At 39.1% G+C, this 16620-nt stretch overlaps 1 protein-coding gene across 1 annotated transcript in view; it reads right to left on the bottom strand.

Annotated features, from left to right (window-relative positions):
- The window catches only part of BIN2 (bridging integrator 2), a 30583-nt gene extending 17550 nt beyond the window's left edge, over positions 1-13033 (bottom strand). Inside the window, exons 1-5 of the mRNA XM_018570953.1 lie at positions 12954-13033; positions 8335-8415; positions 6841-6895; positions 4573-4667; positions 425-520 (exon numbers count right to left, since the gene is read on the bottom strand). Coding sequence (XP_018426455.1) covers positions 425-520; positions 4573-4667; positions 6841-6895; positions 8335-8415; positions 12954-13031 — 405 coding nt within the window. The 5' untranslated portion in view covers positions 13032-13033. The remainder of the gene's footprint in view (positions 1-424; positions 521-4572; positions 4668-6840; positions 6896-8334; positions 8416-12953) is intronic.
- Between the last annotated feature and the right edge of the window lie 3587 nt (positions 13034-16620).

The raw sequence follows: 16620 nt of genomic DNA, 5'->3' as shown, positions 1-16620 counted from the left end.
AGTCTGCACATCTATTTGAAGTGTATAGAATTATTAGATACAAATGGGTATGTCTACCTATTATCTATCTTTCTATCTATCTATCTATCTATCTATCTATCTATCTATCTATCTATCTATCTATCTATCTATCTATCTATCTATCTATCTATCTATCTATCTATCTATCATGGAAAGTAAGCTAGTTACATGATGGCTTTTTTCCATAGATGGTAGCTAAGTATATGTAGAAAAAGTCTGTACCTGTAATTTTCTTCATATAAAGTAAATATTGGTATAGATCTATAAGTATACATCTTTCAAAATGGAGTTGTAAAAGAAGATGCAAGTACAGTATATATTTTGCATTGATGGTATACTGCAAAATTAGAGCCTTCTATCCCTAGATGCACAGTTTAAAATAAATAACAAATGTTAATGATACCTTCATTTCAGGGAACTGTGACAGGTAATTCTCCATGGTATGCACAGCCTGGTCAAATAACTTCTCTTCATAATCACTCCACAGAAGGTCATTATTCTGCAAGCAAAAATGATAGCAGCAAATGAAACAAGCTAGATAAAAAAGCTTTGCCACAACAAATGATAATTCACCACATCTGATAAGAATCCCACTTGATAAACTGATAATAAGTAAAAAGGAAGTATTAAAGCTAAACTCCATGCAAACAGCTAAATATGCAGTTACAATACAGCTACATGCTTAAATGTTCAAACTGCTTTCAAAGATTTGGTTTCTGTTCAGTCAGTCTAGTGATCAATGCGGCCCCGCCTGACAGCAACGCCTGCACCTTGTGTGATTAATATTGTTTTTGCTTTTACCGTAAATTTTCTACAAAAATAAAAGTGTCATTTTTTTTGTTCAGTTTGATACTGTATATCATATTTTTCTATGATAAAACTGTCTAAAGTTAGCAGCTTTTCTGGAATTATAACTCATAAATAAAATGTCTCTCACATTCTCACTCATATTGACAATGTCACTGGTATTGATCACTAGTTTTTGGTGCCAAGATTTCAGCACTGAACTAGTATCTGAGGCAGATACTATACATCAGGAACTTGGTTAGTAAGTTCTTTTAGGGTTTAAACTTGTGCTAGTGATTAGATTAAGGTTTAGTTTCAGGGCTAGATTTAGAGCCAGCAACTGATTAGCATTTACATTACAGACTATGGCTATGCTTTTTAAGAGTGCTGGGGTTGCTTGACAAAAGTGGCTTGCCTCCAATTCATAGTAAGTAGAAGTTTAGTTTTTTCCTTCACGACAGCTTCATGTTAAAGGGTATCTATGGCCAAAAAAAACAAAAAAACAAAAGCTCCCCCCTCTTTGGATGAATTCTCCTTCCCCTCTGCTGGTGTACTATCCATACCCTGCGCTCTGTATTTTGAATTTCGCTCACAAATGGCGAGCACTCAGAAGCGCTTCTGACTGCGCTGATCAATGAGAATCGCTTTTTGCTAAGAAGTGCTTCTCACTGGTCAGCGTGGTCAGTGCTCACCATTTCCAAAGTACAGGTCTGTGCTACTGTGTACGGAGTATGGATAGTACACCGGCACTGTAGGGGGTAATTCCATTTTTCCAAATTTGCCTTGAAAAGTGGAATTACCATTTAATGGCTAGGGAAGTGTGGTCAGCAATATTTTGTAGCAATTACAAAAAACACACACCAAGAATGATTGTGTTGTAAATTAATATGCCACCACTTGTAGTTATATTTTCCTTATATATAGTGTGACTATCATAAATAATTATGGGTTTGCAGACTGAAGCCTAAGGCAGACCAGATTAATTTCAGTGAGATGGATTAATGTGGCAAATAAAATAACCTTGCACTTATTCCAAGTACAATTAACTATTCACAGTTGACATATGTTCTATTTTGGGGTTTACTGATAAAAAATAACATGTGAACGTAAACACCTGATCTGTATGACATTGTTTTTCTGTATTGATGGATTAGTGTGTCATGTGAATATTCAGAGAAAAATACTAGGTTCAATAATACCAATTAATGATATCCTTCTTTATTACTGTCAATATGGAGCAGAGATGCTCAACCATTGTTAGCTTGACCATAACATAATCATGATCACTTCAAATACTCTTTTAAACAGCAATGTAATAAATGAGCGAGATATAAAGACATTTGTGTTAAAACATAAAGGATTTTTCTTGATAATCACCTGCATGCTAAGAACGACTCAATTTATGCAATTTATCCATACTTTCAAATCCACTATAACAAATATTTGGAGGAGACTAAAATGTCAAAAAGTGAAATAGAGACCTTCCTACTCATGATCTCCTTTAAGGTGCAACAAAATTAGACAGATAGTTATAAACAAAATCTGGCGGGAGACTCCATTTAAAACCCTCCATAGAGCATTTGTTTCCAACCTTGATACTAACACTACTCTCTCTTTTGGAGCATCTCCCTCCAGGTGTCTGAAATATTGTCTGTGAGGCCTACATAAATAACACGTTGTCTTAAGACTTGCCCAATGATTGCTAATTTTTAGATGCAGGTACTAAGCTATATAAGCCATGTTCTTGCTCGGACTCCCCCATGACCTTTCTCTCTTTCCAATCAGCGGTGATATGCCTTCAACACCAACTCTGCAGAGGTTCTAAATGGCTACATATCTGTTTACTCATGGCCAGACGCTGCTTTATGCGAGTCTGGATTGCACGCCAAACCACTTTAAACAGCTGTTTCTCTGTGAAAATCTTGATGCTGCAATGCAAAACAACCACACAAACCACTTATTTCTTTAGAAGGTGGAGAGTCTTGTTGAAAATACTTCCCATAGAGGTGAAATAGAGCAACGGATGCTTTTGTTTCATTATGAACAATGGTATGCAAAAGTCCAGCTTATGAACTCCCTCAGAGCCCTACAAATAGACACTTTACCTGGTTTATATTCTGCTCACTGGTGACCTATTATCATTTATGTTCCTTTTTTTATTTTTAAATCTCCATTTTACTTTTACATAATCCTTCCATGTATGGCAATCTAATATTTCAGTCAATTTATATTATCTTGCCATGTCCCCAATATCTTGTACCCATCAAGCAGGTATTTGTATTTTCTTTTTCTTAGGCCTTGATGTTGGATATGACACATTCTTCAATCTGTCCTGTCCTGTACACGGCCATGGTTTCATCTCTGGTAATGGTTTAATGTATACATGATTACCAGATGTTGTCTCTGGATTTGTTGGGAATCAAGTTTCTGTATTTGTTAGAAAATGTTAAAATCTTTAATAAAATATGTTAAAAAACCTTAAGGGATATAACTTACTGCTCAGTTACCTTAATGTTCATCATGGCACTTGTTTGTGCAGCTGGCCGTCACTTTCTCTAATTAGATATGGCTATCAGTATCTTCCCTTTCAAAGCGGTTATGTATCTAAGCCTGTGAAAATGCTACCAGAGTGTTCCTTGGTTAACATTAAAGTGACATTAAAACATTAAACCCCCAGATTTTTTTAACATAAAACAATACTGTAATGTGTGCCTTACTGTAATTCATGGTTGTTTCCCTTCTCTTTGCTGCTCTTCCTTTTAAATCTGTATCTCTTCTCATGCTGGGCAGAACTTCTGTTTTGCAGCAGACTGCAAATGGATACATGGTGTCTGTGTGTAGGTTCACAACCTGAGCCAGCACTACAGGAAGAGGCACTCAGCTGCAAAGGGAAGTTCTCCCCAAGCATGAGAAGAGATACGGATTTAAAAGGAAGAGCAGCAAAGAGAAGGGAAACTACCATGGATTACAGTAAGGCACACATTACAGTATTGGTTTATGTTAAAAAATCTGAGGGTTTAATGTCATTTTAAATAGTTCTTAGCAGAGAGATGGTATGGCACAGAATCCTATGACCAGAGATAGTAGACCTACCCAGAAGCATTGTAAAAACTTGCTGAATTTGGCTGCAATCGATGATACAAAATGCAGGTTCATGTAAACTAAGTTGACTTTGGTGTGACTGATTGCACTTGTTGCTTCAGATTAATCTTTGAATAACTCGACAGGTTCAGACAAATAGTAAGCATCTGCTTAGAGAAACATCAGTGGCTCTCCAATTACTGAAAGCATCTGCACTTTGTCTCAAATGATCTCATGTGTCCTTGGTTTCTCTGATAGAGATGTAATAATGTGCAGTTGTGGCAGGATTCTTTCAAGCATTTAGCCATAACAGTCATTGAATCTTCCTGAGGCATCCATAAAGATTGATGTCATGCAACCATTACAGCAATGTGAACAAAAAACTCATCATGACAGAAACATGGAGGATGCCATTGCTTCCCCTCTGAAAATACAAGTTGCCTGTCTGTTATGCTGTCCTCTGGATTTTAAGAGAACAAGAACACATATAATGTCTTCTAACTTTGCTGATCTTCATATTTACTTCAGTTCAATCACAGTATTCCAGGCGGAGAGTCAACATAACATCCAGCAACTAGGATTTTCAGAAGGAGACAGGTTTACTTTAAAAGTACATAACAGTGACTATATACGTACTTTAACTGCAATGTGTGTATTTAGTCTCCACTCCCAGTGCATATTTACCTCTACTATTGCTTTGAGGTCATTATACCCATCCCAGTCTGCTCTGTAAATGACTTGAAGTGTTTCTGCCAGTCTCTTGGAGCTTTCATGCATTGCTGTAAAAACAAGCAAAGGTATGTTGTAACAAAATTAAAATGAGATGAAAAAAGGTAAAATAGACCCATTTGTTGGCCAATTTTAAATTGTACAGATGACAAAAAAGCCTGAAGCACAGAACTGGCATTTCTGCCCCCCTTTAGGAATACCAGTGCATTGACCTGCCACATATATATCTCATGGCAGGACAGCGATTCCGCCCCCATGACAAGACTGCTATAAGGGGAGAGACTTTGTGTGAAGGGGGGAGCTTTGTAACAAGTCACATTCATCAAATATCACCCAGCATGTCATTTGTGCTGAGTAGTAGCTTACTTTCTCTTGCCCTGGTTGCAGTTAAAGTACCTGTACAGAGATTGACATTGTATTCGGCTCATTTAATAGTGCTGACATATTCATCGATGATGATGACATATAGGATAGGGTATAGGATGGGCAGATAAAAGGGGTAAAGGATAGGCTGATAAAGGGTGTATAGGACAGGCTGATAAAAGAGATATAGAATGTGTTGATGTAAGGGGTATTGAACAGGCTGGTGAAGGGGGTATAGGACGGATTGATGAAGGGGTATAGGAAGGGCTGATGAAAAAGTATAGGACAGGAGAATGAAAGGAGTATAGAACAGGCCAATGAAAGGGGAAAACACCAGAGCCATGCACTCCTTTCTGGCAGTTTAGGTGGCAGTTGCACACCTTTCCCAATTGTTTTTACATAGTGGAAGGAAACCAGAGCACCCATAGAAAAAGCAGAGGAAGTTGCAGACAACACACAAACTCCTTGCTGTTTGTGTAGCTGGTGCAACACACTTCTGATCCCAGTACAGTTTTAGGTTCTAGGGCAGCATTTCTATACATTTTTATAATTACTGACCATAAGTGGACTGCTCAAAATGTCCCATACCCCTTCATCAACCCATCCCATACCCCTTCATCAACCTGCCCTATACCCGCTTCATCAGCCCATGCTATACCCATGTCATCAGCCCTTCCTATACCCCTTTATCAATCTGTCCTATACCCCCTTCTTCAACCTGTTCTATACTTCTTTCATCAGCCCAACATATACTCCTTTCATCAGCCTTTGCTATACCCCCTACATCAGCCCATCCTATACCCCTTTCATCAGCCTGTCCTATACCCCCTTATCAGCCTGTCCTATACCCCTTTCATCTGCTCATCCTATACCCCTTTCATCGGCCTGTTCTATACTCCTTTCATTATCCTGTCCTATACTTCTTCATCAGCCCTTCCTATACCCCTTCATCAATCTGTCCTATACCCCCTTCATCAGCCTGTTCTATACCCCTTACATCAGCCCATTCTATATCTCTTTTATCAGCCTGTCCTATACACCCTTTATCAGCCTATCCTTTACCCCTTTATCTGCCCATCCTATACCCCTTTCATCAGCTCGTCCTGTAACCCTTTCATCTGCCCATCCTACACCCCTTTTATCAGCTTGTCCTATACCCCTTTAATCAGCCCGTCCTATACCCCTTTCATTAGTCTGCCGGATCCCCCTTCAACAGCTGGTCAAAATAACCACCTTCATCCTGTTAGGCACTAGCATGACTTCAAAAGATGTCAATAGCTTGGTTTTACCAATATACGGAGATAGAACAGCTGAAAGAAAATGATAAGGATTTAAATTTATATCAAAAATGACAAATCACAAATGCACAAGCTAGCTACAACCAGTGAGCTCTTTCTAAGACATGGAATCAAGGTACAGGTATTGATAATGTTACTCCATCTGACATGTCAGGTTGATTTCCTCATTTTGTTTTGAGGTTCAATAGAGAACCGTTTTTTTGTTTCTTTATTCAGGGACCCAGTTCCGTACCTTCACTTTGCTCTTGTATACACCATAAGGGGAATTTCTCAAAACTGGAGGAGGCAAAATCTGGAACAGCTGTGCATGGCAACCAATCAGCTTCTCTCTTTCATTTTCAAAGCTTAACTGAATAAACTGAAGAGAGAAGCTGATTGGATACTATGGGTAACTGCTCCGGATTCTGTCTGCTCCGGTTTTAATAAATTCCCCCTGTACGTAGAATACTTTACAGAAAAGCAACAGTATACTCCTTAGTTTGTTTCATAGTTCTCTATGTTAGAGATCTCTGCATATTCTTATTAAATTGTAGGATTTAGAATGTTTTTCTACATGTCTTACCTTTTACAGCACTGAAAACAGTCCTTAAATCTTTGTACAATCTGTTACCTTCATTCTGAAATAAGAATTCTTGTTACTTTCCTTGATTTAGGGACCAATCACAAAATGCACTACAGAGAACAGACAGCACTGGCTACATCACTCATTAACCAATTCAGGCGGGTTCACGTATATGTACGTCCTCCCACTGAAGCTGTTATACCAAGAACACAGCTGCAGCCGTGTTCTTGGTATCTATGTAAACAGCCGGTGATGGCTGTTCAGGTACAAGCGTTTCGGCGGCTAAACCCCAAAAATTGGGTATTATATTCTGTTTCGGTGCATTTTAGTGTATTTTATCCTAAAAATACTGGTTTGATAAACATTTGGGCAAACACCGTGCCAGATAAAAAATTGCAAGTAGCATTTTTTTTATTCTACAGGGCCTCTTGCTTGGTCTAGGGTCTAAAATAAATAAGATATACTCACCCGATCCTCAGTCCCGCCTGCCTGCTAGACTGATCCCCGCAGTCCCTTCTCCCCTGGGATCTGGCGGTCTAAGTAGTGCTAATGTCCTCACATCTGATTGAGCGCATTGGACTAGAGGACGCCAAGGGACATTCCACACCCAGAGTGGAGGGGACTGGTCTAGATTGGTTTAGCAGCCAGGCAGGACATTGGATCAGGTGTGTATATCTTTCTTATTTTAGACCCTAGATGAAAACAAGGGGTTTCCCCACTGCAAGGATTAATTTGTCATATTCCCGGAGTTGTTCTTTAAACTGTATCTTACTCATTGTAGCCATCGGCCACGGGTGCTTAGGGATTTATTAGTTGGAGGGAAAAGAGAGATTTGATGGAGGAATGTAAATAGAGACAAAAGTAAAGGGATTGCAATGGCCAAAAGAGTTGTAATTAGGAAATGAGGTACTGCCCTCTAAAATGCAATGGGTGCTAAAGGAATGAGGAAAAACAGTTTAATTAATAACCCTTTTAGTAAATGGTTGGTAGCTATTGTATTTTGACAGTCAGACCCCCAGCTGTCAAAATACCTGAACGGTGCCTGCATCTGATTGGATTGATTCAACAAGTACCCTCCAAAATCTGCTTAGTGTGTAGCCAGCTCAGTAGCATATTCTTTGTAAATAATATAAACGAAAGAAAGAGAGAGTATGGCTCCTGACTATTGGCATGCCAGTGTGGTGGCGTTGACAACTCAAGGGCAGATCCTCTAAGAAGCTTATGAATAAGAAGAAAATACACAGTATTGCTGTCTGTAGCAACCATGTAGCTTCCACTTGTGATTTCAGCAGTGCAGAGGTGAAAATGAAACAAGCTTTCTAAATGGTTGCTATGAGCAACAAGACATAACCTCCCCTCTAAGGAATATAAAAAGTTAGTAGGTGGTTCAGTCTGTCAACATCCACCCAGTTTTTAAATATCAGTTGTTGGTACATCAATGGGGCATCCTTTGATGATAAACAGCACCCAATGTCATTAACAGTTACTCATTACCTGCTGCTTGTTAAACTCATAAGCACATTGCTCAAACATCTCATCCTTGGTTTCTATGGTTCTTCCCAATTTTTGAAGGACCTAAAAGTAAAATAGTGAAAACAAATACATTATGACTGTTAGAAGTTGTTAATTGACAATAGAAAACAAGGAAATATCTATATCTATGCACTCCAGCTGTGGTGAAATACCATCATGCCTCTGGGAGTCATGTCTGTAGCTGTCAGTCTTGAAATGCCTCATGGGACTTGTAGTTCCACAACAGCTGGAGTACCGAGTTTGCCTATCCCGGAACTATAATGTTTTTCTGCTGGTACCCAAAATTTCCAGAGCACAGTTAAAATGCCTTGCATTATGGTAGGCCATTCATATTTAATGGGTTACCCATGCACCGTAACACATTTAAAATAAAACATATTTTATTAGAAATTTTTATGACATACAACCTTAATGATCATATAGAAAAATTAAACAACATGTCAACAAGAACATCTGAAACATAATATCCCCACACTTTTACTATTAAATCCTCTTTAACTATCACCCTGACTGGGAGGATGGGAATGATATGCCTTCGGACTCTTATAAAAGTCACCCATGTTGGGGGGGGTTTTGGTTTTTCTATTTTTGTACTGCTGTATTTTAAAGATCTTCAATGTCTATTATTAAGAATAAAGGAGCACGGTGCACTGTTGCTCTACAGCAATGCCTAAATGAGGCAATTGGGTTAATTCACTGAAGGAGTTGAGAATCTTCACACAATAAAGTTTGTGAATATTTACTTCAATTATGCAAACATTTGCAGACAAAATAAGTAATCAGGAATTTTCCTTTCACATGACCGTAAAATTGAAGCGGTTTTTCACATAAATTATTGTGTGAAGTTTCTCAACTCTTGTAGTAAATCAGTCTTAAAGTATTATTAAAGGCTGGGTGTTTTCTTTGCCTTAATGCACTCTGTGCATTAAGGCAAAAAACACTCAGCACTCTCCTAACACCCCGTCCCCTCCACATTTACCACAGCCGCTAGCCTCCTCCGCTGCGACCGGGAAGATACACAAGTTTCCCCGAACTTTCTGGTTGCGGGGGAGGTTGCTGAGGGCAGAGGAGCCAGAGGCTCCTTCTGCTGTCAGTCAAGCTGTGACTGCAGGTGGGAGAAATAAAAAAACTAAACAACAAATACACATGTTTTTTATAGTAAGTCTGCCCCCCATTAATACAAAAATGAAAAAAAAAAAAAACCCTGAAGATTTAATGTTGCTTTAAAGTGTAAATGGTTTTTACTTGGGTTAGGGTTTTAAGGGTTGTCAAATGTCTTCTAGCTCCGATTTCTTTGAAATGTTAGGCGGGGCTGCGAGGGGTCTGTAGTGGCCTCCCTATTGCATGTTAATGACGCTTATCAGATAAACACAATCCTCAAATTTCAGTCCCAAGTCTTTCTATAAGAACAGACCACTGTGCAAGGGCTAAGAAAAACCTGGAATCAGCCATCTTGCCTGATTTAACAAAACATCTACAAAGTGAGACATTTTTTAAAAAGTTATTTTCAGTATGCTTTTGTAAATAGGGACACAAAAAAAACATATAAACATATAGAGGGGTTTTCCTAAATTTGACTGCAACAGTGGAAATACACTTTAATGTATCCATCCAGCCAGTTTTGACTGTAGTGTCTCTTTATTTATTTATTTTTTGTGCCTAGAGGTGATAGTAATCCAGGGCAGGTTTAGCATTAGGTTTATTTGGACTAGTGCTTAGCATAAAATGGTTAGAGGCTACATCGCCAAAACTTTCAATTACTAGTTTATTTTAAATTTTTTTGGGTTTCCTTTGTCTGGACTCTTCTAGACACTTTTTCCTAATCCAGCTTCAGGGGGGAGGGACTGCAATATTTACAAGACTCTCTGCAGAGTACAGACATTTCCTCTTTCTCGGCAGGCCTTGAATGGTGGAGCTCACATTCCTCTATCTCGAGTACCTAATTGTTTTCTTATTTGGCATTATAGAAACATGATATGGTTGTTAACTAACCAGGCATAACCTTCATATCAGTCACATGTGCCTAGAGCATGATCTCTAAATACCCTGTAAATATTGTCAATCTGGCTCAGAATGATTGTTACTAATTTCTGACTTTCTGTTCCATGCATGGGGTTAAAATAAAGGTCAGGTTGCAACATCTACAGTATGTTGCTATTAAGAAAACTTCGTGCTTTGTTGCTCTTTCCTATCTGATATAATGAACAGGAAGTTCTAACCACCCCGAAATAATACCATGCAGCTGCAAGTTCTCTGTTTATCAGATATGGCCTTGAAAAGAGGTGCAGAACTTCATTTGCTAGAACAGACATGAGAATGAAAAACACCATATGCGTAAAACAAAAAACTTAAAAAAAAAAGAATTATAGAGAGAAAGAGTCTGATCATCAATGTTACCTGATGACATTTTTGTATTTTGGGAGTTCCAGGAGTAAGATCTACCTGCCATAGTTTTTTTTAGCTGTGTTCCTGCCCACTTTGAGATGTTCTCATTAATATACCATAGATTTCTAAAAATCCAGCAGGGATGGACTACTTTGTGAGTAGAGTGGTGAAACTCTAGTATGCCGGAGGACTCCTAGAGAGCCATAAGAAGCGTTTTGCCAAACCGTCATAGAAAACAATGACATATGAGGTTGGGTGGCTCTATCTTTCGGGCCTATTTACAGCAGGATGCAGAGCTCCACAATATGCAATGGAGTATTACATTAGGCAGCCCTAAATGGGCTGTAACACACAACAATATAAATCCTGCTACATTTTTTGCAGTGCCCTACATTGTACATTGCAGTAAATTGTTTCACAGCTGCTTCTGAAGGTACGTTCAAATGAATGGCACCACAATGTATTAATGCGTGAAGGGTGCTTTAACAAGCATTGCAGTAACTGCACATTAATGCAGAGCAATAGTATTAAAGGGTCGCTATATTGGTTATTGCATCATTTTTCTTTTCTGTAAGTTAAACCATTATTATATGACTATATGACTTTTTTACATTTTTTTTACAATTGACTCCCAGTGCCTGCATTGCTTCTATGTTTACATATTGCACCTGAGCATACTAAAGCTGATATATGAACCAAGAACTTTAGCTATTTTCACACCATGCCCGGTCCAGATCTGGAGCAGATCTGCAAATGCAGTGGTTTTGCCATGTTTTTACCGTGTTTTATTCTTTTTTGGCTTAAAATTGAATTTACAGGTGCAGTCCAGTGCGTTCCAGTATTTATGCATGTGTTTGTATGCATTCTTCATGCAGTGCATTCCAGACCAGAGAAAATGAGACAAGTAGTATTTTTTTTTGTCTGGACCGGAACGGATTGCGCTGGTGTGAACACAGCCCAGAAATACCATAGGGATACATTGGGATGCTTTTTTGGTCCAGGAACATACTGTTCTTTTCTGGACATGGTGTGAACAAGCTCTTAGTTGTAGCCTGTAGTAGCCAACAAGTTTCATCTCCGAATACAAGAAACAGCTGAACTTTTACTTAGATTGTTCTTTGTTCCAATCTCCATTAGGGTTTGTGCACACCATATACAGTGCGTTCCAGCGCGGTTAGCTGCTGAAACGCACTTATTCTCCACATGTTCTGGTGCGGGCGATCGCACTGTGGGCAGGGGGCATGGCTGCAATGCCATTGACTTTAATGCACCATCATGCCCCCTCCCAACCCATGAATGCAGGAAGCTGGCCGGGATTTGATTCAGTGCGTTCCAGCAGCTAACCGTGCTGGAACGCACTCTATATGGTGTGAACAAGTCCTTAATCAGCCCCCTTTTGGGTTTACTATTGAGACAGTTAAGAAATACGGTAACTATGTGCTGTAATCTATAGCACCCAGTAACCTTCCATAACTTTAGCTCAAACAGGGTAATGAAAAAGTTTTATTTTAAAGATGCCAACATTTTTTTTTCTAATTTACATAAAGAGTGGAAGAATTAACATTTCTTTTAGGTTTTTATTGTTGTCCTTGACCCCCTTGGTGAGATTTTTTCCCACAATTCCCGTCCCAGTGATACCTCTACAATTGGGGGTACAGTTGTCACTAGAACATGAAGGCACATCAATAAGAAAATTATCAGACGTTTTACTACTTTCTGAAGTGAATTTACTAAATATGTTTTTTTTGTTTCTGTCCTTGTCCCCATTGGAAAGATTTTCCATCAATGTCTATCCAGGCAATAGAAACCTAACCGAGAATTTAATTTTCCCCAACATTACATTCACAGCATTATTATTATTAGGGTGACTGTTGCTGTTGAATGTTGATAAATGTGCAGCAAATCCTAGGGAATGTGCATGCATTTGCAGAAACTTTACAAATATCTCCAAAATGTACTAAAATGCACTTATAATATTACAGGATCCAATGAATTGCTTTCCGCCCAGTCTCTCCAGTTTTGTTGTAGAACTGTACAATCCACAAACAGTTTCAAAAACAAACTGCAATTTTTTTAAAAAGCCAAAACTAAGACACACTAAAACCATTTCACCTATAACTATTTCATGTATTCCCTGCTACATCATTTAACTAAACCTATCCGGAGTTCTAGAATACCACAAATGTTTACAATACCTTTTCTTGTGCACGTGAAAGTCTTTTCTGGACATTTTTGGCAAAGATCCCTGCACCTCCTTGCTTGGCTTCTGCCATTGTTGTTTGCTAGTAGATGTGGTTTCCTAATGTGTATATGAGAGCGTATGCAGTGAAGGAGAAACATCAGCTCCTCCCAAGCTAGGCTCTTTCCGCTATGCTTTCTAAAACCACTTCACTTTTTTTTTTTAGACATTTACCCTTCTCTGTTAGCACCTAATACTGATTACCGGTATATATTTTTAAATGCATATTGTAACTAAAGCTTTGAAAAAAACGAAGGGACTTTCTCAATGAAGGAACCACCTTTAATCACAAGGATGATACATTTTAGCCAAAAGGGAGAAAGAAAGAAGAACAACGAAAGGCCATAGTTATAGAGCCCAGATAGCAGTGGTTTTAAAAGAAAACCAGATGCTATTGGTCTTGCACAAGGCATTATTATAAATGTTAAGTTTATTAAAACCAGAATATTTGCTACTTTATTGAGCTTTACTTAATCTGAGCCTGATGTTGACATCAAGTGCCATATAGGTGCCTGGTTGGATGTTACGTGTACTGCACTAAGGAGATTGCTTATGTTCTGGAACTGGGCCAATGGACATTTCCGTGACTGAAAACTATACACCAAGCTGCAACAACTTACAGAAGGGGACATACCCAGCATTTTGGCTGAACACAATCAATCACATTGTCTGGTAGTTGTAAACTTCACACTCAACAATGGTTTGAGATGATGGATTATATACATTTGGGGTAAAGCAGATCTTAAAGTGTTAATAAAACCCTATTTTAATCTCTCTGTAATCTCTTTGAAAAAGTCAGTAAACTCTGCTTCCATTTTTAGGGTGGCTCTGTTCCCTTGCCGGGTCCTCTGAGGCCACCCTTACCAGCACGCCCCTGCCTGACAAAGCAACCTAATGTGCCAGCGCAAAAACACACAGGCAGCTTGGAACACTATGTTCAGCTAATTCTCCAGCACCTCCTCCAGTGTGTGGACAGATAGACTAGCTCTGATTAAATGCTGGTCACGCATGCGATAGGGTAATGGGACTGGGATTTTTACAGTCTGCACTCTCCCCACTGGAGGTTTAGGTAAGAAGTGGTGGGGAATAAAGCTGAAGGAAATGTAAGTAACTGGGGGCAAGTTGTGTTTTCTTTTTTAATGCAGATATGTGTCTGCAAGAGAATCTTGGATACTTTAGTAGGGAAAAAATAGGAGTGTTTAATACTACTTTAAACATATATAATGGGACATACACTGTATGTGGTTGCTCATTTAGCTAATAATAATAATAATGGCTAGGTGGATAGATGTGTCATTGCTCTGAGCCCTATATATACTTTATACAGCCATGTGAAAAAGTAAGTACACATGGAAATTGTTGACCTTTTCCAACAAATTTGAACAGGCAAACATTATCAGGGTTATTCACAAAATGGTGAAGAGTTCGGAGAAGGCAGGAGAAGAGAACAATCTAGGATAACATAGCTGATATGGAAAAATTCTCCAATTCAGCTCACTTTCCAGTTTAGCTATGTTGTCCTAGATTGTTCACTTATCCTTCCTTTTCCAAACTCTTCACTCTTCAGTAAATAATCCTATATATCTTCATGCAAACAGTGCCTAGAGATAAAGGTAATATACTTGAACAAATGACACATAAAACTCACATGGTACGTTCATTCTTTTAACTCAAATACAGATTTTTGTCACCTTAAAAAAAACAAAAAAAAAACATTCCTACATTTACCACAGCTTTAAAGCCATGGAAATTAGAATAAGGCGCCACAGATTAGGTTCCACTGGTCAGAAACTCCATTAGCATGCAGTTCGATTTTTGCCATTTTTAATTTTTCTATAATGTTTCAATATTTTGTACTTACAGCATTTAAAGTTTGTAAAACACCCCCAAACCATATATTCTCTTACAGAACAGGACCAAGAGAATAAAAAGCTGGATAAAAATATATTTTCCATGGAAATACACTAAAATCATTCTTACCAAGACAAACACAAGACCCCTGATGCTTCACTTTTAAGTTGAAGATGAGATTGAGGACACAGAGTTTTCAATCTCTTTCTCCTCTGCTGCCTGGCACTTAATACTTATCATGGAGGTGATCAGCACTGAGCACTTCTGAGATCATGCACAAACAGAAGAGATAGTAAAAATGTAATTCATTATTTATCAATCCCTTCAGTTAGGAATGGACACTGTCTCTGCTCACCATCATTTACACATCCGATCCTCCCCACTGTGCGCTATCAACCTGATCCCCTCCACAACCTGCTGTACATGGGTTGTGGGAGGATCAAATTGTGGGCACACTGTGAGGAGGATCTGACAGGCACAATCACACATAGGGCAAACTGTGGGGAGGTCATGGTGGCAAGTAGTCACAACTAGTCAATAATCTGCATAATGTTGGGGACCTGTAAATTCATGAGCTTATAGCCTAAGGAAATGCAACAGACGTTAGAGTTACTGAGCTGGCCAGCTACAAACAGTTCTTTTTTGCCATAACCCTTATGTCTGTGGCAGTGAAAGGGTTAGACCTCAGGTATCTAAGGTCTGGTGTTCTCTTTGCTATTGGTGTGTGTGATATCATCATCATGCCCTTGGAAAGAATTTGTGAAAACCTTGGAATCTGGTGAGAGATTTAAAAAGATTGCCAATATTTTGTAAATCCACTGTGAGGACAATAATCTGCACGTGGCATAGATTTTAAATGACTGATTCGCCTATATGTGAAACACCCGGTACCGGGTGTTCGCATTGGACGGGTCTTTTCTGCCCGTGCGTGCCCGCAGATGCAGCAGTGCCGTCCGTCCGTTTTTTTACTACGGGCGGACGGCAAGAGGTTAAAGACCTGGCCAGCAAATTCAGCACAAGAGCTGACTGTTGGATGCTAAAAAAAGTCTCCAAGAACCCAAATATTTAAGTGTAGGATTTGCAGGTAATTTCTGGAACAGTTGGTGTCAAAATATATTCGTTTACAATCAGAAACAAATGTCACCAATGTAACCTGCATGAGAGGACTGCCATGTGTGCTTTTCCTCTCCAAAAGAACCTTAGGAAGACTTCAGTTTGTCATGGGCCATATAGGCAAAGACTAGGGGGTCTATTCACTAAGATGTCGTAGGCAGCCGAGTGAATAACCGACCCGAAGCGAAGTGAGCCGAACGCCGTTCGGCTATTCACTTCAGGCTTGTACGGCTGATTTCAACTGTATGTCGGCTGAAATCAGCCTACATCGGCTTGCTTCGTGTGGCTTTGGGTCGGCCGAACATGCTCTGCATAAATGTTATGGTAAATAGTAATAAATGGTATGAGTGAAACCTCATACCAACTGTAAAGCCTGGTGGGGGAAATATTATGGTTTGACGTTGTTTTCCTGCTTCTGGACCTGGGCAGCTTGTAGCCATCAAGTTGATTATTAATTCAGCATCATTTCAAAGGCGATCTGTCTGAAAGTTGAAGTTGAACTGGAAATGGATGTTACAACACAATAGTGATCTGAAGCACACTCACAAATCTGCCAAGGAATGGCTCAAAAAGAAAAATGGAGCCCTAATCTGAATCCCATTGATATGTGTGTATGTGTGTGTGTGTGTGTGTGGGGGGGGGGGGGGGGTTTAAAAAAA

This window comes from Nanorana parkeri, unplaced genomic scaffold, assembly GCF_000935625.1.
Source record: "Nanorana parkeri isolate BGI_ZX_2015 unplaced genomic scaffold, ASM93562v1 scaffold1638, whole genome shotgun sequence".
NCBI lineage: Eukaryota > Metazoa > Chordata > Amphibia > Anura > Dicroglossidae > Nanorana > Nanorana parkeri.
The sequence above is the reverse complement of the archived record's forward strand: the minus strand, read 5'-3'. Positions and strand labels throughout refer to the sequence as shown.